The sequence below is a fragment of the Mytilus galloprovincialis genome, chromosome 2 (genome assembly GCF_965363235.1).
Source record: "Mytilus galloprovincialis chromosome 2, xbMytGall1.hap1.1, whole genome shotgun sequence".
Taxonomy (NCBI): Eukaryota; Metazoa; Mollusca; class Bivalvia; order Mytilida; family Mytilidae; genus Mytilus; species Mytilus galloprovincialis.
Genome location: NC_134839.1, coordinates 102,842,080 through 102,867,748, shown reverse-complemented (window position 1 = coordinate 102,867,748; position 25,669 = coordinate 102,842,080). Strand labels below are relative to the sequence as shown.

The 25,669-nt window shown below is 32.4% G+C and overlaps 1 protein-coding gene across 1 annotated transcript; it reads right to left on the bottom strand.

The window, feature by feature from the left end:
- Nucleotides 1-566: 566 nt before the first annotated feature.
- On the bottom strand, nt 567-25,446 carry LOC143065191 (ribonuclease P protein subunit p25-like protein). The gene is made up of 7 exons (XM_076238608.1): nt 25,327-25,446; nt 22,217-22,366; nt 21,411-21,503; nt 19,447-19,481; nt 18,514-18,555; nt 10,600-10,674; nt 567-1,188 (listed from the first exon to the last, which is right to left on the bottom strand). Exons 2-7 carry the CDS (start codon nt 22,355-22,357, stop codon nt 960-962), a joined length of 615 nt encoding a protein of 204 aa, XP_076094723.1. The 5' UTR covers nt 22,358-22,366; nt 25,327-25,446; the 3' UTR covers nt 567-959.
- Between the last annotated feature and the right edge of the window lie 223 nt (nt 25,447-25,669).

The following is a 25,669-nucleotide window of genomic DNA, read 5'->3' as shown; positions in this document are numbered from 1 at the left end:
TTTTAGTTTGTTATACATGTACTTAGTTATAGAATTTGGTATTGCTGTATTGTTTATGGATAGCTTGATTCCAAGTATTTACTGGAATGATTGTTTATGGATAGCTTGATTCCAAGTATTTACTGGAATGATTGTTTATGGATAGATTGATTCCAAGTATTTACTGGAATGATTGTTTATGGATAGCTTGATTCCAAGTATTTACTGGAATGATTGTTTATGGATAGCTTGATTCCAAGTATTTACTGGAATGATTGTTTATGGATAGCTTGATTCCAAGTATTTACTGGAATGATTGTTTATGGATAGCTTGATTCCAAGTATTTACTGGAATGATTGTTTATGGATAGCTTGATTCCAAGTATTTACTGGAATGATTGTTTATGGATAGCTTGATTCCAAGTATTTCCTGGAATGATTGTTTAAGATATAATTGGCTTACTGATTATAATTTTCAAAACTATTTTTTAATTCCTAAAATAAGTTATAAAGTATTACAATAAAATCATCCTCATTCAAAAATATGTGGCATAAAGTTCATTTCAATCTATAACCATGAAGAAATATCATGTTATCTGACCATATTTTATTTAATAACAAACTTCTCAATTCAATTCAACTCCATATTCAAATTTATAACCAGCCACAATTTTCTTATGTCTTTAAATAATTGCTGTTTCCTTAACAAAATGTATTGCTATATAAAGCACCTTTAGCAACACCATTCTAAGGTATTGATTTGAATTGAAGATAACAATTTGTACAACTATGATATGCTGTACATTCACTGGAAAATTAAGAAAGCATTATTCATTGTTGTTAAATCCTAATACATCAACAATGTATTTCTATACTAGTGATGTGTCTCAGATTTTGAGTCCATAAGTTCCACTTGACACATTGAAACTTATAAATAGATATCTACTGGACGAGTCTGTAAACCTAAAATGTATTTATTATCAACTTGACTGCTGGTTTACTTTTAAATTTTGGCTGTCCTTTTTCATCTTTGGATTGTCTTGTTTTTCTCCCTGAGATTTCTGAAAGTCATTTTTTCTTTTCTTTTCTCTTTTCTTGAAGTTGTCTCCCCCTGGACCACTTCTTCCATATGAATATTTTTTAGCTGGCTTGTCAGTATTCTGTTCATCAGATTTCCAAAATGCATTGTAGGAACCAGGTGCTTGATACCTGTGAAAACAATGTCAAAATAATAATTATGTATATGACTTCATTATTAACCAGATGCTCCGCAGGGCGCAGCTTTATACGGCCGCAGAGGTTGAACCCTGAACGGTTGGGGCAAGTATGGACACAACATTCAAACTGGATTCAGCTCTAAATTTGGATTGTGATTAAATAGTTGACACAGCATAGGTTTCTGACACAGAATGAATGTGGTCTAATGAACTTAAAATTTTTGTTTTGCCTTTGAGCAATACACTATGCTGTTGAATATTAATCCTCTCAAATAAATGTTTGAAGAATTTTTTTTTTTATTTATGAAATCTGAAATGAGAAAAATTTACCCCCCCCCCCCCACCCCAATTTTTTTTTCACATCCCCCTTTCTCTTATTCCAACACTGATCTCAATTCAAATTTCGAATGGAGTTTGCAACAATAACTATTCATTTAAATACATCATAAAATATTAAAATGTAAAAAAGGTGCTTGTTATCACTGAACTTGGTAAAGATTGTTTTAATTTATCAGTTGGTAGTAAAAGTGAATATACATTGTATATTGTATAAAACAATGATTTAAGTTGATTCAACCATTATTCTGGACAAAGAAAGATAACTCTAATTTTCGAAAATTTCTTGCTATTGCACAATATTGTGCAATTAGATATTTCTTGCTATTGCGCAAAACTGTGCAATTGAAAATACTTGCTAATTGAAGATTTCTTGCTATTGCGCAATACTGTGCAATTGAAAATTTCTTGCTATTGCACAATACTGTGCAATTGAAGATTTCTTGCTATTGCTGAATACTGTGCAATTGAAAATGTCTTGCTATTGCACAATACTTCATATAATAATTTTGGATCCTGATTTGGACCAACTTTAAAACTGGGCTCATAATCAAAAATCTAAGTACATGTTTAGATTCAGCATATCAAAGAACCCCAAGAATTCAATTTTTGTTAAAATCAAACTTAGTTTAATTTTGGACCCTTTGGACTTTAATGTAGACCAATTTGAAAACAGGACCAAAAATTAAGAATCTACATATACAGTTAGATTTGGCATATAACAGAACCCCAATTAATCAATTTTTGATGAAATCAAACAAAATTTAATTTGGACCCTGATTTGGACCAACTTGAAAACTGGGCCAATAATCAAAAATCTAAGTACAGTTTTAGATTCAGCATATCAAAGAACCCCAAGGATTCAATTTTTGTTAAAATCAAACTAAGTTTAATTTTGAACCCTTTGGACCTTAATGTAGACCAATTTGAAAACGGGACCAAAAATTAGAAATCTTCATACACAGTTAGATTCGGCATATCAAATAACCCCAATTATTCAATTTTTGATGAAATCAAACAAAGTTTAATTTTGAATCCTTTGGGCCCCTTATTCCTAAACTGTTGGGACCAAAACTCCCAAAATCAATCCCAATCTTCCTTTTATGGTAATAAACCTTGTGTTTAAATTTCATAGATTTCTATTTACTTATTCTTAAGTTATGGTGCAAAAACCAAGAAAAATGCTTATTTGGTCCCCTTTTTGGCCCCTAATTCCTAAACTGTTGGGACCAAAACTCCCAAAATCAATCCCAACCTTCCTTTTGAGGTCGTAAACCTTGTGTTTAAATTTTATTGATTTCTATTAACTTATACTAAAGTTATGGTGCGAAAACCAAGAATAATGCTTATTTGGGCCCTTTTTTGGCCCCTAATTCCTAAACTGTTGGAACCAAAACTCCCAAAATCAATCCCAACCTTCCTTTTGTGGTCATAAATCTTGTGTCAAAATTTTATAGATTTCTATTTACTTAAACTAAAGTTATAGTGGGAAAACCAAGAAAATGCTTATTTGGGCCTTTTTTGGCCCCTTATTCCTAAAATTTTAGGATCAAAACTCCCAAAATCAATCCCAACCTTCCTTTTGTGGTCATAAACCTTGTGTTAAAATTTCATAGATTTCTATTCACTTTTACTAAAGTTAGAGTGCGAAAACTAAAAGTTTTCGGACGACGACGACAACGCAGACGCCGACGCCAATGTCATACCAATATACGACCAAAAAATTTTCAATTTTTGCGGTTGTATAATAAATCCATTATAAAACTTAGTAAACAGTGTTTGTTTTACGTTTGCTCTAGTATCATTTATAATGAGTATGTTATATATATATTGTCTGCAACACATACTTTTATGGAGTAATCATTACTTTCCTATGTGACTGTTACAACTATATAAAATACAAATAAACATGGCACTAATGTTAAGAATGCATAATCAAATAATTCCTTTCCTTCTTTTTTTTTTTTTATCACTTATCATAAATTATTTTTATAAAATTTGTAAACAGACTATTTTATGAAAATAAGGAGATGTGTTATTTTTATCATTGAGACAGCTATCTACCAGATACAAAGAACAAGAATAAATACAACTACTTGTCTCATAACAGAAATTAATAAAAAGTCTGTAAAAAGATGATATATTTGCAACTTATAAAAATCATATAAAAAATCAGAACAATATTTCACTAGGAAAACAATTAACTGTAATTTTATTAAAAACAAATTGTGTACAGCAACCGTAACAAACTAAAACAATTTTCAAATTGATTAAAATTCTTATAAGATCTGAAAATACAAAATAATTAAATAGCACTTATCATCTTAAAATTTGCATAGAAGTATGACAACAATGAAGAAACAAAAAAACAGGAAATTAAGAATGGCCTAGATATTTTTTCTTGGCTCATATTTCAAAGAAGATAACTAGAGGCTCTAAAAAGCCTGTGTTGCTCACCTTGGTCTATGTGAATATTAAACAAAGGAAGCAGATGGATTCATGACAAAATTGTGTTTTGGTGATGGTGATGTGTTTGTACATCTTACTTTACTGAACATTCTTGCTGCTTACAATTATCTCTATCTATAATGAACTTGGCCCAGTAGTTTCAGTGGAAAATGTTAGTTAAAATTTACAAATTTTATGAAAATTTTTAAAAATTGACTATAAAGGACAATAACTCCTTAGGGGTCAATTGACCATTTCCGTCATGTTGACTTATTTGTAGATCTTACTTTGCTGAACATTATTGATGTTTACAGTTTATCTCTATCTATAATAATATTCAAGATACTGTAATAACCAAAAACAGCAAAATTTCCTTAAAATTACCAATTCAGGGGCAGCAACCCAACAACGGGTTGTCAGATTCATCTGAAAATTTCAGGGCAGATAGATGTTGACCTGATAAACAATTTTACCCCTGTCAGATTTGCTCTAAAGGCTGCAGTTTCAGAGTTATAAACCAAAATCTACATTTCACCCCTATGTTCTATTTTTAGCCATGGCAGCCATCTTGGTTGGTTGGCCGGGTCACCGGACACAATTTTTAAACTAGATACCCCAATGATAAGGTAGCACTCCACAGTTAGAAAATACAATTAAAAATGAGCCACAAAATGTTTTATCATCTCCTATTCCTGGATTTCTAATACATTAACCTAACTGTTTGTGTTGTACATGTGCATATGTGTATGTAATCAGTATCTTCCATAGATTCGATTTTCAAAAGTTAAAAGGGTGAAAATTAATTCCTTTTATGTGTATCCATGGCAACATTCTGCATTTATTTACCATAAAATATTGCAAAAAGGGGGATGAACATGTCACATATACCCCCAAAATTTGGATCAAACTAGAATTTCAATGCCTTTGAGTGATACCTTTTTAGAAACTGTTTTCATAAATCTTCCTAATGATCAAATAAAAAATGGGTGTCTTTCGCCTCATTTTTTCGTAAAATCCAATCACAAAGTTTGTGCGATAAAAAGTTGGAAAAAAACATTACAATAATTGCCGGACCAATGTATGGTATGGACATGCAAATACGGACTGTCATACAGAAAACAGCCTATATTACATATATTTCATAACCTTGATGTTCATATAAACCCAATACAAAGGCTATTTTAATACTCAGCTATCCAAAAATTAATTTTATTGCACACTAGCTCTCATATTTGAAAAATCCACAGGGGCCAAAATGCGAAACTACACACCTAACTGTGGAGTGCTACCTTAAGGTGAAATTTTTCCCCTCCTGCCTCAATTTCTTTTTTTTTTCTGTGTTCTACTAGCTGTTACGATGAAAATTGTACCTTAGTTTTTAAAATTGGTTCAGTAATAAAGATTTTATGAAGGTTAGCAGTTGATGTTAAAACGAGACTAAAAGTGATTTAAAAATAAATGCTGGATCATAGTGAAAAACTTCAAGTCTGTCTCTTTTTAGGGGTAAATTTCTAAGACTTTTCACTTTTTTTATTTAAAATTATAAAATAACCTTAAAAAAGGACACATTGTACAAGTTTTAGGTGTTTGAAAGCACTTATAGGTCATTTTTGCTGTAAATAGCATACCTAACCTTGGTTTAGAAGCTCTCAAGCAGGGTATAAATTTCTAGCAGTACTGGCATCATTAAATTTAATTAATGCCAAATTATAATATAAAATCCTGCTAAAAATGTTTATTTGACTTATTCGCATTCAAAAATTTAAAGCGATACATTCTGAGATTATCATATAAAGCGCAATCTTTGGTTACAAGGGCGAAGCTAATGGAGTACAAATTTAAGACCGCTACATGTCTAAGTGTCAAAATGTGTATATTTGGTTGCTAAGGACAGTAAACAATAAAATAAACATAAATTGCATTCCTAGCAGATTTTTTACCTTCAGGACTAAAACAAGAACATAAAAGACTAAAGATTTGTGGTAAATTTTATCTTAAAAAGTGCATTTCTTTGCTTTCTGATGTGCCATAAGGTAGCACTCCACAGTTAGAAAATACAATTAAAAATGAGCCACAAAATGTTTTATCATCTCCTATTCCTGGATTTCTAATACATTAACCTAACTGTTTGTGTTGTACATGTGCATATGTATGTAATCAGTATCTTCCATAGATTCGATTTTCAAAAGTTAAAAGGGTGAAAATTAATTCCTTTTATGTGTATCCATGGCAACATTCTGCATTTATTTACCATAAAATATTGCAAAAAGGGGGATGAACATGTCACATATACCCCCAAAATTTGGATCAAACTAGAATTTCAATGCCTTTGAGTGATACCTTTTTAGAAACTGTTTTCATAAATCTTCCTAATGATCAAATAAAAAATGGGTGTCTTTCGCCTCATTTTTTCGTAAAATCCAATCACAAAGTTTGTGCGATAAAAAGTTGGAAAAAAACATTACAATAATTGCTGGACCAATGTATGGTATGGACATGCAAATACAGACTGTCATACAGAAAACAGCCTATATTACATACATTTCATAACCTTGATGTTCATATAAACCCAATACAAAGGCTATTTTAATACTCAGCTATCCAAAAATTAATTTTATTGCAAACTAGCTCTCATATTTGAAAAATCCACAGGGGCCAAAATGCGAAACTACACACCTAACTGTGGAGTGCTACCTAATTGTGGCCAACTTTGGTTTAATTTGGCCCAGTAGTTTCAGAGGAGAAGATTTTTGTAAAAGATAACTAAGATTTACGAAAAATGGTTAAAAATTGACTATAAAGGGCAATAACTCCTAAAGGGATCAACAGACCATTTTGATCTTGTTGACTTATTTGTAGATCTTACTTTGCTGAACATTTTTGCTGTTTACAGTTTATCTCTATCTATAATAATATTCAAGATAATAACCAACTAGAGGCTCTAAAGAGCCTGTGTTGCTCACCTTGGTCTATGTGAATATTAAACAATGGACACAGATGGATTCATGACAAAATTGTGTTTTGGTGATGGTGATGTGTTTGTAGATCTTACTTTACTAAACATTCTTGCTGCTTACAATTACCTCTATCTATAACAGTACTTTCTGTGGAAAATGTTATTGAAAATCTTCAAATTTTCAGAAAATTGTTAAAAATTTACTATGAAGGGCAATAACTCCTTAGGGGGTCAATTGACTATTTTGGTCATACTGACTTATTTTTAGTTCTTACTTTGCTGTACATTATTGCTGTTTACAGCTTATCTCTATCTATAATAATATTCAAGATAATAACAAAAAAACAGCAAAATTTCCTCAAAATTACCAATTCAGGGGCAGCAACTTAACAACCGATTATCCGATTCATCTGAAAATTCCAGGGCAGATAGATCGTGACCTGATCAACAATTTTACTTCCTGTCAGATTTGCTCTTAATGCTTTGGTTTTTGAGTTATAAGCCAAAAACTGCATTTTACCCCCATGTTCTATTTTTAGCCATGGCGGCCATCTTGGTTTGTTGGCCGAGTTACCGGACACATTTTTTTAATTAGATACCCCAATGATGATTATGGCTAAGTTTGGTTAAATTTGGCCCAGTAGTTTCAGAGGAGAAGATTTTTCTAAAAGATTACTAAGACTTACGAAAAATGGTTAAAAATTGACTATAAAGGGCAATAACTCCTAAAGTGGTCAACTGACCATTTTGGTCATGTTGCCTTATTTGTAGATCTTACTTTGCTGAACATTATTGCTGTTTACAGTTTATCTCTATCTATAATAATATTCAAGATAATAACCAAAAACAGCAAAATTTCCTTAAAATTACCATTTCAGGGGCAGCAACCCAACAACGGAATGTCCGATTCATCTGAAAATTTCAGGGCAGATAGATCTTGACCTGATGAACAATTTTACCCCATGTCAGATTTGCTCTAAATGCTTTGGTTTTTGAGTTATAAGCCAAAAACTGCATTTTACCCCTATGTTCTATTTTTAGCCATGGCAGCCATCTTGGTTGGTTGGCCGGGTCACCGGACATAATTTTTAAACTAAATACCCCCAATGATGATTATGGCCAAGTTTGATTAAATTTGGCCCAGCAGTTTCAGAGGAGAAGATTTTTCTAAAAATTACTAAGATTTACGAAAAATGGTTAAAAATGGACTATAAAGGGCAATAACTCCTAAAGTGGTCAACTGACCATTTTGGTCATGTTGACTTATTTGTAGATCTTACTTTGCTGAACATTATTGCTGTTTACAGTTTATCTCTATCTATAATAATATTCAAGATAATAACAAAAAAACAGCAAAATTTCCTCAAAATTACCAATTCAGGGGCAGCAACTTAACAACCGATTATCCGATTCATCTGAAAATTCCAGGGCAGATAGATCGTGACCTGATCAACAATTTTACTTCCTGTCAGATTTGCTCTTAATGCTTTGGTTTTTGAGTTATAAGCCAAAAACTGCATTTTACCCCCATGTTCTATTTTTAGCCATGGCGGCCATCTTGGTTTGTTGGCCGAGTTACCGGACACATTTTTTTAATTAGATACCCCAATGATGATTATGGCTAAGTTTGGTTAAATTTGGCCCAGTAGTTTCAGAGGAGAAGATTTTTCTAAAAGATTACTAAGACTTACGAAAAATGGTTAAAAATTGACTATAAAGGGCAATAACTCCTAAAGTGGTCAACTGACCATTTTGGTCATGTTGCCTTATTTGTAGATCTTACTTTGCTGAACATTATTGCTGTTTACAGTTTATCTCTATCTATAATAATATTCAAGATAATAACCAAAAACAGCAAAATTTCCTTAAAATTACCATTTCAGGGGCAGCAACCCAACAACGGAATGTCCGATTCATCTGAAAATTTCAGGGCAGATAGATCTTGACCTGATGAACAATTTTACCCCATGTCAGATTTGCTATAAATGCTTTGGTTTTTGAGTTATAAGCCAAAAACTGCATTTTACCCCTATGTTCTATTTTTAGCCATGGCAGCCATCTTGGTTGGTTGGCCGGGTCACCGGACATAATTTTTAAACTAAATACCCCCAATGATGATTATGGCCAAGTTTGATTAAATTTGGCCCAGCAGTTTCAGAGGAGAAGATTTTTCTAAAAGATTACTAAGATTTACAAAAATGGTTAAAAATGGACTATAAAGGGCAATAACTCCTAAAGTGGTCAACTGACCATTTTGGTCATGTTGACTTATTTGTAGATCTTACTTTGCTGAACATTATTGCTGTTTACAGTTTATCTCTATCTATAATAATATTCAAGATAATAACCAAAAACAGCAAAATTTCCTTAAAATTACCATTTCAGGGGCAGCAACCCAACAACGAAATGTCCGATTCATCTGAAAATTTCAGGGCAGATAGATCTTGACCTGATGAAAAATATTACCCCCCATGTCAGATTTGCTCTAAATGCTTTGGTTTTTGAGTTATAAGCCAAAAACTGCATTTTACCCCTATGTTCTATTTTAAGCCATGGCGGCCATCTTGGTTGGTTGGCCAGGTCACCGGACACAGTTTTTAAACTAGATACCCCAATGATGATTGTGGCCAAGTTTGGTTAAATTTGGCCCAGTAGTTTCAGAGGAGAAGATTTTTGTAAAAGTTAACGCAGGACGACGACGGACGCCGGATGCCAAGTGATGAGAAAAGCTCACTTGGCCTTTCGGCCAGGTGAGCTAAAAACAGCAAAATTTCATTAAAATTACCAACTCAGGGCAGCAACCTATCAATGGGTTGTCCAATTCATCTCAAAATTTCAGGGCAGATAGATCTTGACCTGATAAACAATTTTACCCGATGTCAGATTTGCTCTAAATGGGGCAATATGCCCAATTGTTTCTCCATAGGCCGTAATGGTAACGTTTTCTTCTGTTGCTCAGCCCATATCGTAAACTTGTATATGTATGATGGCTTGTTTCGAAGCTGAGACATTTTTACATATGTGGTTAAATTTTCGGGGTACGAAGTGTGATTCATTTTCCAGTAATTTAGCAAACCCCGAGTATCCGTTTGCGATGTCGCTCCTCATGGTAAAAAATCCCAATTTTAACACAATAAGTTCTTTGAAATTTTAATACTTTGAACACATTTCATAGCTCCATGGTTTTTACACATTTATTCTGTGTTCCCTTATTTTCTAAATTAACACTAATGGTTCAGCTCAGTCATTTGTTTATCATAGAAATGTGTCAAATATCACTACACAGAGATTTTTTGTTTACACGTGACTTTTGTGTTCCTCATTTCAAGGCGCATTAGGGGTATTGTCCCAAATGCTTTGGTTTTTGAGTGATAAGCCAAAAACTGCATTTTACCCCTATGTTCTATTTTTAGCCATGGCGGCCATCTTGGTTGGTTGGCCGGGTCACCGGACACAATTTTTAAACTAGATACCCTAATAATGATTTTGGCCATGTTTGGTTAAATTTGGCCCAGCAGTTTCAGAGGAGAAGATTTTTGTAAAAGTTAACGCCGGACGCCGGACAACAAGTGATGAGAAAAGCTCACTTGGCCCTTCTGGCCAGGTGAGCTAAAAAAGATGTAGTTTAAATGAAATTTAAAAATAATTTATTAATATACTAACCCAAGTTCTGTGGAATCCAATGGTTCTTTAGATAACAGTATGCTAATAGCTGGTATATCTCTATTCACTTTTAATCTAAATAAAAGACAAAATGTATGAATTCAAAACATAACAAAGTATTTATTGTACTAAACAAGATACATGTTTCATAAAATATTGTCTCCTATAGGCACTTGCAATTGAGACCAAAATATTTGTAAATCAAAAACCGAATACAAATGTTGGAGAGCTGATCAATATCTGTATAACATGTACTGTTGCTCATGGCATTTGTAACAGTAGAAGGGAGACAAATCTTAATCAATTGTATATCTGGGCATGGTGAGCTCAAATAATTCTTTAAACTTTTAGGTGAAGCATTTTACTCCATATGTATTAGCATATTTATATATTTAAACTTTCAAATGAATCATTTAACTCTGAGTCTTAGTGTATTCTGAAATGAATTTGTGAGGAAATGTCCACATGCAGTATACAAGTAGTATAAATTCCTAGAGAGTGTTGATAATTCACTCAGAGGTATCTCTCTTATGATTCACTAGATATATGATAACTGTTGTTATCGCTATTTTACAAAATTTCCCTTTGATCTTACTGACTGATAATTGCCTTTCTCAGCACAGTAGTGTTTTATGAATAATTATCGCTAGAAACTAAGGGTGCATTTGCCGTTGTCAATGTAAACATCATAGGCAAAATAGCGATAAACAGATTATCATTGGTCATATCAAATCGATTGCTTTTATCACTTTGGCCATACCAATTCAAGTGAGAAAATCGATCTCGTTGAGATCACCAACCATAATCTCTAATTATTTGCCTTGAGTCAACAGAAATCCCACTGATTCCCTCAACATCAGTAAGAGTAATGAATGCCATTGCCTGTCCCCAGTGCATGTCATACATTTTGAAATTAATCTAGTCATTAGTATAATCAAAGTGATGGAAATCACTCATGGAAAGATTAGAAGAGTAGTTTGAATTATTTCATATTAAGGTATGGTGGGGAAAAATGAACATTAATAAAGCACTATTGCTCAAAATTGCATTGACAGCAGGTCTTTAGAAGGAAACATGCTTTTCCAGTATGAGGATAAAATGAGCTCACATTAAATAATATGGGTCTCTTAATTTGCACAATTTTATCTAAACTGCAGTTTATATCTTATTGAAATAATGTTGCCTGTTATGAACATGTTTCAAAAAAACCAAAAAATTGCAAATCAAAAATTCTTCTGGTAAATGTTACCAACTATCCCTGTAAGACATAAAATCTAGATCAACAGCTAAAAACTTTAAAGTGTCAACAAAAATAATCTAAAAATATTGTTTTGGGGCATTTTGTAAGTTGAAACAGAGTTTATATGACACTGAAGATTAAAAGTTGCAGATGGCCTTTTGATCAATTTTTAAAGTATTTTTCAACACAGGGCATTGAAAATGTACTTTTTCAATGTAAACAAATTAAAAAAAAATATTTTATTGAAATGTGGATTCTTTCTTGATTGCAAAAATATACATTCACTTCTAATAAAAATTCAAATGACTAAAATGACATAATAATTGATGGGGAATAAACTAATAAACAATGGTTTGTTATAATCAAAAGTTTTAATATTTCAAAACTGTTTCAAGCCAATTCCTTATAAAAAAGTGAACTAATCTAAATTGTTGATTAATTACAGATGATTATTGAAATTTATCAAGTTAATTATAGGCCTTACTTGAATACCTTTTATCATGTTTATATATTTATATTTATATGCATATTTCATTTTTTTTTAAAGATCTTGTTAATCAATTAATCATTTATCTTTCAGATATAGTTTACAGAATCACTTTATGTAATGTAGATCAAAGTAATTGGCAATAAATAAATCTATCATCCTTATATATGCTAGCGGCAATAAGTGAAATTAGGCATTAAGCTTAAATCCTAGGCAATAAGCTAACGCCTAGGCAGTAAGTCTATTGCCTAAATGATGTTAGGCATTAGTCTTAAATCCTAGGATTTAAGCTTAAATCCTGAAAAATATGTGCAGGCATTAAGCTTAATGCCTAAAGTATAAATGTGACTAAATAAAAGACATGTATTTATTTAAATAAAAATATATTTGTTACATAATAACATTATGAGAACTAGGTTTATCGAAATTAAACTGTTCTGTGATTGGTCCTGTAAAATTATATTCTTAGGACAGAAATTAGGATAAAGTAAGGACCGACTTACGACATGTCTCAGCATGCACATCGAAGCTATCTGAGCTTTACCTTTGAGGATTATCTTAGCTAGGATCTAACCGCTGTCCTTTGTTTTGGCGTAAAAGAAAATAGCAAATGAAAAAATTGAAATATTGTATCAAATTTAACCAAGAACTTAAATTTAAAAAGCGATTTATTATTAGAAAATACTTATTTAAAATTTTAAATTTAAGGGTAATAAATAATTTTGATATTATAATTGTACATTTAAACTCTTTGAAACAAAAAAATAAGTAAAAAAAAAATATATAACTACGTTTTATATTAGAATTGAATTGTAAATAGTTAATATAATGATATAATCGTACATCTTTCATATAGATACTGAGTACTTCAAATATTTTATTTTATTACTGCAAAAGAAAAAAATTAATATTGTACTGATCCCAAACTACAGGGCCCAATTTCATCCTAAATATATAAAAAAGAAGATGTGGTATGATTGCCAATGAGACAACTGTCCACAAGAGACCGCAAATAGAAACACTAATGAAATATGTTATTTGTATTTAAACGCTTCAAATAATAATCGAAAAATATGAAAACTTAATAGAAATTTATGTCGAATTCATTTTGATAAGTTCTGGAACTGTGAACAAAGAAAACTTACTTATCCAATAAAAAATTGGAAAATGGTGTGAGCAAACAATCATATCTTAATGTTGCCTACTTTTGTGCAGTTCTAACCAGCTCGACTAGTGAAGTGTACAAATTTTCAAATAAATATTATAATTATTCTATAGAATCTCCCCCCTTTTTTTAATTGGATACAATAGCTTTTTTTTTCATTTTAAATCTTTTTAATATTTTGTTAAACTGTAAAAATAACTAATTAAACAAACTTTTGAAGATCTGTCAAATGAATGTATATTAATACATGTAATATTAGAAATATTATTAAGAAATGACTTTATATCAAGAATAAATCACTAAATATGCATACATTCCAGAGTTTACTTATTGCCTAAAATTATGTTCGGCAATAGGCTGAATAATCATCATCAAATTTCAGGAAATAAGCTTAACCCTTTAACCTGCAATCCCGCCTGTAGGCGTGATGGCGACAACCATTATTTGATGGCCCGTATGACCCTCCATACTTTTTTTGAACTGCCCCAACTGAACTGTCATGATAGCAGGGACTTCAACCAAGCAGTTCATGGTCCATCAACTCTTCTCAGATGTCTGTTCATGAAAATTTTGCACTTTGAAAGCCGTTTGAGAGTTCAAAATCGGAAAAACATGAAAAGTAGCCAAAATCAGGTGGGGGTGGGCATCTTTTGATGGCCACTACGTAACTGGAAGTGACTGTTGGTAAAAACTATTATCATATATGCATGCATAGGTGGTATAGGAACACAACGAGGTATAATATGGCCAATAGGAATCTAGTCTGTAAAATTTAGGTCACCGTTTTGTCAAAAATCCATAAAAACGGACATTTAGGCAGACCTGACTTGACAATAATAATTCCTAAGCAAGACACTGAAGTCCAATATACTCCCAGCTATCATGAATGGACTACTGTAACTATAGGGTAATACTTGAATGACAAAAAAACAGTCTTGTCAGTGTTCACCTCTCAAGGTCGTTTTGAAATCCGATAGACGGAAAATTACCATTTTTCAATGGGGGTGGGTTCAAACCCACGAGAAAATATTCCACCTCCCACCCCACTCCCCCCCCCCCCCCACCCATGCCATCCGCCCCCAAATCCCAATAAGTAGTTTAATAGATGAGCATCAGTTACAGCATCAGGAGTTTGCTCATTTGCATATAATTTGCATATGTTTGCAAATTTTCGAAAATGCCTGATTTTCCAAAAATGTCTTGGGGGCGAATGAGTTAAAGTAAAAATATTTTTTTTCATGATTTTCAACCTCTAAAGAGTGTTTTAGTCAGTTTTACACCCCAAAACGACCCTCAAACCCAACAAAAGCTAAATTAAACAAGAGGCTCTCAAGAGCCTGAATCGCTCACCTTAATTCTTTTGGTTAAATCTCTCATCAATGATTATTTTGGCTATTCAATTTATTTAAATGTTTTTTGGATCGTCCTATTTTCTTCAAAAGCCAAAAAAAATAATCATTTTCTCCTATGTTCTATTTTAGCCATAGGAGCTATGTTTCTTGACATACAAGGAAATAAAATATAAAATTTATACTAGATACTCTGAAACTCATTTAGCCTAAGTTTGGCTGAAATTGATACAGCAGTTTCAAAGGAGAAGATTTTTTAAAGTAAGTCAACATGATGAACAAATTGTGAAAAAAGTCTTTAAAGGGCAATAACTCCTTAAGGGGTCAATTGACAATTTTGGTCAAATTGACTTAATTGAAGATCTTACTTTGCTGAACATTATTGCTGTTTACAGTTTATTTCTATCTATAATTATATTCAAGATAATAAACAAAAACAGCAAAATTTCCTTAAAATTATCAATTCAGGGGCAGCAACCCAACAACAGGTTGTCCGATTCATCTGAAAATTTCAGGGCAGATAGATCTTGACCTGATAAACAATATTACCCACGTCAGATTTGCTCTAAATGCTTTGGTTTTTGAGTTATAAGCCAAAAACTGCATTTGACCCCTATGTTCTATTTTTAGCAATGGCGACCATGTTTGTTGATAGACCATAACTTCGGATACAATTTACAAACTAGATACCCTAAGGAACATTCATTTAAAGTTTGGAAGTATTTGGCCCAGTAGTTTCAGAGGAGAAAATTTTTGTAAAAGATTACTAAGATTTACGAAAAATGGTTAAAAATTGACTATAAAGGGCTATAACTCCTAAAGGGGTCAACTGACCATTTCCGTCATGTTGACTTATTTGTAAATCTTACTTTGCTGAACATTATTGCTGTTTACAGTTTATCTCTATCTATAATAATATTCAAGATAATAACCAAAAACAGCAAAATGTCTTTAAAATTACCAATTCAGGGGCAGTAACCCAACAACAGGTTGTCTGATTCATCTGAAAATTTCAGGGCAGATAGATCTTGACCTGATAAACAATATTATCCACGTCAGATTTGCTCTAAATGCTTTGGTTTTTGAGTTATAAGCCAAAAACTGCATTTGACCCCTATGTTCTATTTTTAGCAATGGCGACCATGTTTGTTGATAGATCACAACTTCTGATACAATTTACAAACTAGATACCCTAAGGAACATTCAGTTAAAGTTTGGAAGTATTTGGCCCAGTAGTTTCAGAGGAGAAGATTTTTGTAAAAGATTACTAAGATTTACGAAAAATGGTTAAAAATTGACTATAAAGGGCAATAACTCCTAAAGGGGTCAACTGACCATTTCCGTCATGTTGACTTATTTGTAAATCTTACTTTGCTGAACATTATTCCTGTTTACAGTTTATCTCTATCTATAATAATATTCAAGATAATAACCAAAAACAGCAAAATTTCCTTAAAATTACCAATTCAGGGGCAGCAACCCAACAACAGGTTGTCTGATTCATCTGAAAATTTCAGGGCAGATAGATCTTGACCTGATAAACAATATTACCCCATGTCAGATTTGCTCTAAATGCTTTGGTTTTTGAGTTATAAGCCAAAAACTGCATTTGACCCCTATGTTCTATTTTTAGCAATGGCGACCATGTTTGTTGATAGATCATAACTTCGGATACAATTTACAAACTAGATACCCTAAGGAACATTCCATTAAAGTTTGGAAGTATTTGGCCCAGTAGTTTCAGAGAAGAAGATTTTTGTAAAAGATTACTAAGATTTACGAAAAATGGTTAAAAATTGACTATAAAGGGCAATAACTCCTAAAGGGGTCAACTGACCATTTCCGTCATGTTGACTTATTTGTAAATCTTACTTTGCTGAACATTATTCCTGTTTACAGTTTATCTCTATCTATAATAATATTCAAGATAATAACCAAAAACAGCTAAATTTCCTTAAAATTACCAATTCAGGGGCAGCAACCCAACAACGGGTTGTCTGATTCATCTGAAAATTTCAGGGCAGATAGATCTTGACCTGATAAACAATATTACCCCCATGTCAGATTTGCTCTAAATGCTTTGGTTTTTGAGTTATAAGCCAAAAACTGCATTTGACCCCTATGTTCTATTTTTAGCAATGGCGACCATGTTTGTTGATAGATCAAAACTTCGGATACAATTTATAAATAAGATACCCTAAGGAACATTCAGTTAAAGTTTGAAAGTATTTGGCCCTGTAGTTTCAGAGGAGAAGATTCTTGAAATAGTTTACGACGACAGACGACGACAGACGACGGACGACAGACGACGGACGACGACGGACGCCAAGTGATGGCATAAGCTCACTTGTCCCTTCGGGACAGGTGAGCTAAAAATTTCGATGAAATAATTTAACCCTTTAACCCCAATCCCGCCTGTAGGCGTGATGGCGACAACCATTATTTGATGGCCCGTATGACCCTCCATACTTTTTTTGAACTGCCCCAACTGAACTGTCATGATAGCAGGGACTTCAACCAAGCAGTTCATGGTCCATCAACTCTTCTCAGATGTCTGTTCATGAAAATTTTGCACTTTGAAAGCCGTTTGAGAGTTCAAAATCGGAAAAACATGAAAAGTAGCCAAAATCAGGTGGGGGTGGGCATCTTTTGATGGCCACTACGTAACTGGAAGTGACTGTTGGTAAAAACTATTATCATATATGCATGCATAGGTGGTATAGGAACACAACGAGGTATAATATGGCCAATAGGAATCTAGTCTGTAAAATCTAGGTCACCGTTTTGTCAAAAATCCATAAAAACGGACATTTAGGCAGACCTGACTTGACAATAATAATTCCTAAGCAAGACACTGAAGTCCAATATACTCCCAGCTAGCATGAATGGACTACTGTAACTATAGGGTAATACTTGAATGACAAAAAAAACACAGTCTTGTCAGTGTTCACCTCTCAAGGTCGTTTTGAAATCGGAAAATAGACGGAAAATTACCATTTTTCAATGGGGGTGGGTTCAAACCCACGAGAAAATATTGCCTAGGATTTAAGCTTAATGCCTAATTTCACTTATTGCCGCTAACATATATATCAAACATCTAATATATATATTTGTGTATTCAATTATGAGGTCAAATATTTGTATATTAAAAGTCTTACATAATTATACAGACCCTGCAATATACAAGACTGAGGTTTATAAGTAATGTGGTCAATTTGATTGACAGTTTAGGAGGTGGGGCATTGTAATTAAAGGTCTACCTTGTCTCTGATTGTTTAGTGATAATGACAGTTGTCAATCATATTAGTAATGTATCAATACCCAATTACCTAATCAAAATGTTTTTTAAAAAAGCCTGCACATCAACACACCTTAATGACATACATTCTTAAATGAACTAATCAAATAATATACCAATTTCTTTCAGTTTGTATGTGTATTATGTGCACATACATGAGAACCATAGGGAACTATATTTCAGTGTGAATACATTTAGTAACAGTAGCTAACCTGTCGTGTTGTTAGGCAGGCTGGTGTCTTAGTAAAGATTTAGAACAAGTTCTAATCTTTCCAAAAAAGTATAAAAAAATAATAAAATAGAGAAATCTCTAAAACCTTTTTATAACTGCTTAGTTCTCAAGATTTTAGCATGGAAATAATTTAATGTTTATACCTTTCAAGTCCTTCTATTTTAGGTTCCCAGTATTCTTCAATCCTGAAAATAACAAGGTGGTTTAACAAAAAACAGATATGTATAAATTGTACTAGAAGTACAAAAACATCTTTATCAATATATCAATATACAATAACAGAAGGAAGTTTCTTAATCAATCGGGGACAATTTGCTCGTTTATGATACGTAATTTCTGAATGACCAAACGCTTAGCAACTGTGTAATGTTATGTGTGTTCGTTTTATAGCTGAAAACACCAGAAGAGGAATGTGCAACCCATCATAAATTATTGTAAATATTGTAATGGATAAGTATTATGAGATCCTGATCATAAGTAACTACGACATTGAAAGAAATTAAAAGTGGCTCATTATTCATCCGTATAAAAGCGGCACAGTATTTTTATTTTATCCTTATATTTTCCATAATGCGGTACAAGATAATTGTGTTGCTGCAGTATAATATACTGACACAACTATTTGAAATTCACAAAACATCTATATAATTCTTTTGACTAAAGATTTGTAAACCAAACAAATCCTTGTTTTTACGTTCGTAGTAACATAGAACATTCCATTGTCAGTCACCTGTGTCAATTCACGTGCACACTACTGTTAATGTTTTTGAATCTTTCGGCCAAGGAAATGAGACGTTACAAGTTGTTTGTTTGTGATACGCCAGAATGTTATCAATAAACTATCAATTGCTAAACTTGACTGCATTTCAGTGTAATCAATGGTATTGTTTTCACCGATTGTTTAAAGTTATGTCAGGTTAACATGTATTTACAGTTATAAATCCAGTTGATATATCTAAATTGTTTGCATGTACAGAAAACTGCATTTGTATTAGCAAAGATATACCTCCTGCGAAATACATGAAAATATATACACTGTGAATAAAGTGCATATACAGCTATAAGCGTATACCAACCTTCTGTAGTAAACCTTGGAAATCTGATGAAGCCCCTTAATGAAAAAAAATATACCAAAATGTAATTAAAATACTTTAATAAAACAGTCAACAATGATATCATAATGTGTTCTACAAATACTTATTTTTATACAATAAGATGGGAGGTAAATTTAAACATTCTGAGCATTTTTTTCCTGCAACAGTTTTAAGATATTTCATGAGTGGTTACATTTAACAGTATTTTCTATTTTTAGCCATGACAGACATATTTTTTTATTTCTATTCGTAATTGACTTCTAAAAGCAAAGTTTGGTCCAGATGATTTCATGTGAAAATTTTAAAAGCTTACAATGACAATGAAGATGGAAGCCAAGAAGCGGTGTTAACTCTTGAACAATAGGTGAGCTAAAAAGTTTAATCAAAGAGCAGATTGCTCTGAGGGATACGATTGCCATTGTTTGCATTGATACATGTATTAGTATTATTTTCAAAAATAATTCATCTGCACGTGTAAAATACTCGTAAAATGTAATTAACGTAATCTGAAAAGTTATTCAACTTTAAAAATAGCCAATCCTCGATACAAGTGTATGGACAATGTACTTATTGTTTTATTTTTGTACTATCAATTCCAAGTTGACTTTCCACAGCAGTAACTGAAATCGAGAGAAGGTATTTCACTTCGTACCTTATCACCTATTTTCCTACTTGAAGTCTAGGTGGAACCCCATTCCTAACTCTTTAAATATTTAATTTCCTTTGGGTCAGTGGGCATGACTCCTTTCCGTACACATTCCTCTGTTTAAATTGCGATCGGTTATAATATAATACGAGGTCTATCTACAGAAAGAGTTAATTTTTCTCGACGTATCGTCGTTTGACGAAAGTTACGTACGGAAGGGAGACAACTCGAAGCAATAATATGGAAGACTCCAATTTGGCTGAAGGGGTGTTCTAGTTACACCTTTATGTTGTAGACTACATCTATTTTTATTTAAATAATGCATATGATTTAAAATTATGCAACAACAATAACCCTCAATAGCAGACAGACATAGAAAGGATCTCTTGAGTTTCAAATTAATCAATGGAGTGGGGAATCCAGAGCAACCATTCAATCTGATACCCCTTCAAGTCAAGAAAACTATATGCATGCGCACAATTACCTTAACAAACCCTAGACTTGTGATTTGTAGCAAGGACGTATATTAAATGTAAATTAAAAGACCTCCATTTCTTTATGGAAGTACAATATCAAATATCAGTTTCATAATGGTGACATATAAGAAAACTCCACTTCAGTTCTTATATGACAGAAATAGATTTTCATTTATTGATCGGAATTCAGAGAACTCTTACATGTTATCAAAACTGGGGAATTCCCTCTGACGTGTTTCTAAATTTATAAAAACACTAAATATAAATACTGCTTAATTCTGATTTTCCGTGTTGTTTAAAACATGCATACAAGTCAAGGGAAATATCGAAACATGAAGATTATGAGAAGAACATTATAAGACAGTTGTTTAAATTCAATCCTTTTGTTTTTATACCATTTAAAGCAAGACAATCTCAAGAATCTGAGATGTTCCTTGATGTTTAGAATAAAACACTTGACGTGAGTGCATGGCCCTGAGTCAATGGTATAAGTCTACAGATTGCTTAAAAACAGTTGTATCCCAAAAACTCTGTATCAACAATTAAAAAGATATCAGATTTCAGAGTCCTTATAAGATTCAAAATTTATGTAATAATTGAAAAAGGTAAATAAAGTTATCTCAAACAATAAATCAAATTGTTGAACTTTTAATGACCAAGTTAAATGCACAAAATATGATTGCTAATCTGTAAATTATCAATACCAAAAGGGATCTTGCCTATTACCTTATTGTTCTTTTCTGGTATAATTATGTTTAATGTCACATTGAAACTCACACATCATTACATTGTACGTACATGATTAATCCTAAATTTATTCTGACCTTTATTTTTCTCTTCATAATTTCTGCACAAGATATAGCTTTATTCATAGCATTCCCAGATCCATTCCAAGTCATCTGTTTTATTGTTGGTTCCTTCAAAAAAGCAAAACAAAACTTAACATGAATAAATCAAATATCAATACATATATTTTAGACTAGTAGTACCAAACACAACACTATTTGTAGGGTCCATTGTACATGTTAACAATTTGACAGGCTGCTTGAAGGATTTAAAATTTGCAATTCTTGATAAAACCACCAGCAGGTTTTCTTTGTCATGTAATACACTAGACAAAATGAATCATCTAATACAGGCTTGATAAACCTTATTGTTTTTTTTAATGTGTGCATCTATTTTTTTGTTAAACTTTTAAATATAAAAAAGAAGATGTGGTATGATTGCCAATAAGACAACTATCCACAAAAGACCAAAATGACACAGACATTAACAACTAAAGGTCACCTTATGGCCTTCAACAATGAGCAAAGCCCATACCGCATAGTCAGCTAAAAAAGGCCCCGATAAGACAATGTAAAACAATTCAAACGAGAAAACTAAAGGCCTTATTTATGTAAAAAAAAATGAACGAAAAACAAATATGTAACACATAAACAAACAACAACCACTGAATTACAGGCTCCTGACTTGGGACAGGCACATACATAAATAATGTGGCGGGGTTAAGACATATACACCATTTTGTTCATCAAAACTAAGTTTACTAACTGTGTTATCATGGAGTACCTTATATTAAATTACCTGTATTTAGAAAATGTTGTATAAATGTAAATAGACTGACACAAACCTTCATTTTTTTCATAGCGAATCCCATGAGATTACGTATTTTACTTCCTGCATTAACTTTCATTTCAATACCAGTTTCATTCAGACTAAAGATAGGAGGTGCTTCCACCATCCTGACTTCTCCTTTATCATACTGTTCCATTTTACATCCCTGAAACATAATGGAATAAAAATAAAGTGGAAAGGTTTTTCACATACAATCTTTAAAATTGCCTTAAAATGTGATTCTTGTATCATTTTATGTTTAGTTCATTTATATGTTTTGGAGTTTAGTATGACAGGGGTTTATCTGGGTATTTTGGGAAAAAGGACCCTGGCCAGTTTTGGGAATTTTTTAGCGCAGTTTTCAATGAAATTGGGAAAAACAACCAATATACCAGATGTTAGTTTTAGTGTGTTTACATTTTTTTTGTAGTTCATTAAATTTTTTTTTATCCATTTTCATTCCAGTAGAACACATTTTTATTTGAGATCCAGTTGAACTTGAAGCCTGCTTCCTAATACAGATTTTTCTTACAGTACTACGTTATAGATGCATGGTGGCCTTTGGTGGTTGTTCACCTCTTTGTTTGGGTTGTTGTCTCTATGACACATTCCCCATTTCCAAGCTCAATTTTATTTTGGGTATATTTTTACTGTATTTTTATTTTGAGTGAAAATGCATGCCAAAATGCAGATAACTTATATTATTATTTCTTAAATAACTGAATGTAGACTAGAAAGGCATCCCCAATGCCCATCAAATTATCATTCATGAAATTGGAAACAATTGGTTTTCACTTGACTGTAACTGTGTTTGTTAACATTTTCATAGAAAAACTGCATGAAAGTACAGCTATAATCAATATCAGAAATGTTTTAACCTTTTTTTACAAAAAGAGTGCACACACCGAAATGTCTCTCCTTCTTTACTTTACCATGATTGAATTTATTTTGAAAGATTTTACAATGTACTACAACTTAGTACAAGTTTCAAATTAACTAAACATTATTAATGATCTATGCAAATGAGGTTAAGGTCAGATGAACCCTGCTGGACAGACATGAACACACTACAATTAATCAATTACACCAATTGTAGTTACCATTGTGCTTATAGTATCTCAGAAACAGACCTATTTATGAATATTGATAATTGCCCAATGGACCATAAAAATGAGATCACGATCAGATGTTCGAACCAAGCCAGACAACAAGTACACCATACAACTACACCAAATGTAGTTGACCTATTACTTATAGCATCTGTCAGATAAACTGACAAGCAATAAAAACTTAACACTGACCAATGAAGCAGGAAATGGTCAGGTAAAAATTGCACGACAGACACACAAGGTCAAGTATTACAGTCAGAGCTATGACATAAGCAAGTTAGAATCTTCTAAGAATAGTGAAAGTCAGACTATGCTTTTATAGAAAAATTTGCATACAAGTGACAAAGTATAAATATATCTATGCCTATGGTCTTCACAGGTAAAGATGATTTGCTGCTCCCAAAAACATGTTAAATCCTGCTTCATTTTGAATATGCCTGTCCCAAGACAGTGACCTGTACATAGCTGAACAACATACATGTGCATTAATCTTAATTTAGTGCCTTGTTCTTGTAGTAAGCTGGTACCCAAGACTAAAGGCCAGTTCCGGGATATGGTTTTCAGACAAATCTGTCATGTGACTTCCATCACCACGTGACAAAAATGTATGCATAGAAATTTCCAACACATGTTGAGCAAAAGATTGAAAAAGTTTTATCTTCTACTGCACTAAATATTTAAGAAATTAAAATCTAAAAGAATGGTTACCCTCCCTCAGTCATATGACAATCACGATTAAGAACTTATGGAACATTAATTATTTCTATACTACCCTACATAATGACGTTTATGAAAAGTGCTGAAAAGTTTCAATAGAGCAGGGATATAGGAGTGTCTTCTATCTGGTAAATGATGGCATAAAGGCGTGCGAAATTGACGATCTTTTCCGGTGAAAGACATGATTCCAGAAATGACCTATTATACTAACAAAAAGTTAGTTTATAATATTAATACACCTTATCACTATTTGTCCACCATTACTGGACAACATACAGGTTGCTGTAAAATTTTGACGTTATAATACAAAATATTTGACGCCACAATAGAACAGTGATAAAATTTGTTGTGACATGTATAAATGAGATTCTAGGGTTAGCCAGGAATAGCAATAAGGTGTATAGTATACACCTATTGACTGGAGCAATAGTTGGTATCTCAGGGACAACAAACTTGCTATTACCCGCACATCCAGTCATTAGGTGTTTTATTATACTGAACAACACAGTCATTAAGTGTTTTTATATACCAAATTAACTTATTTTCTAAAAGTGTACATATATCATCTGAAAGAAAAGAAAAAAAATGTCACATAACTTGACATGCACAAGATGAACTATGTTTTTTTTTTTTATAGTTCTTCTTGCATGTCTTGCATTTGTAAATATTTCATTAACTGCAATCAAGACTAGAAATACTTGTGTTAAATTTTCCGTGCGTATGATAAATTTAAGCTAAAGTACACCAAATGCAAATTCACTTTTAGAATACGACGACCGAACCCATATTATGAATAAGGTACTATATTTTAGATCATTATTGTCCTATGAAAAATAAGCATGAGAATGTACGGGAAAGATGATTATGAAACTATTAACCGGGGTAATAGTCTTTGAAACTATTGACTGGAAAATAGTCTGTGCAATGAAATAGCACAACCATTTCATTATTTTTTAAGTGAGAAAACATGCTGAGGTACAATAATTCTTGATATTATAGTCGGTCATTCCCATGGCCCAATCTTGTCTGGCAAAACAGCCGTTGGATATTACAGTAATCTTGGACTCCAAGGCCCCAGCTTGTCTGGCAGAACAGCCATAGGACATTACAGTTATCTCGGACTCCCAAGGCCCCAGCTTGTCTGGCAAAACAACCATTGCATTGCCATTGGGCGTCAGAGTAGATAAATCAGACATTTCATTGTCCATATTGTCCGTTCAAATTATTTTTTTTGTTACTATGCCATTTTTGAGGTAGGTGAGTTATAACTGCTTGTTCTTTTTTTTTTTTTGTTGTTCACCTTTTAAATCTCTATAATCTTATATTTCATTTTCAATCTTTCCTTCATGCCAAATTATATTTTCGGTGTCAAAATATATCTTAACTGAATGAGGTGTATTTCACAATTCGGCAAACGTTTGAAAGAATTAGATGATATTCGGATCCCAATCCGTTCCACAAAAAAATTTATAGCCTAAGTAAATCTAAGAACCAGAAATTTATCATTATAGCATCGACACGAAAGTACCACAATACAACTGTACCCAACTTGATAGTTATTCATTAAACCATCACTAAATAAGATTTTTTAAATTATCCAGTTATCAAGTTATGGTCACTCTTTTAAGTATTTTCTTTGTGTG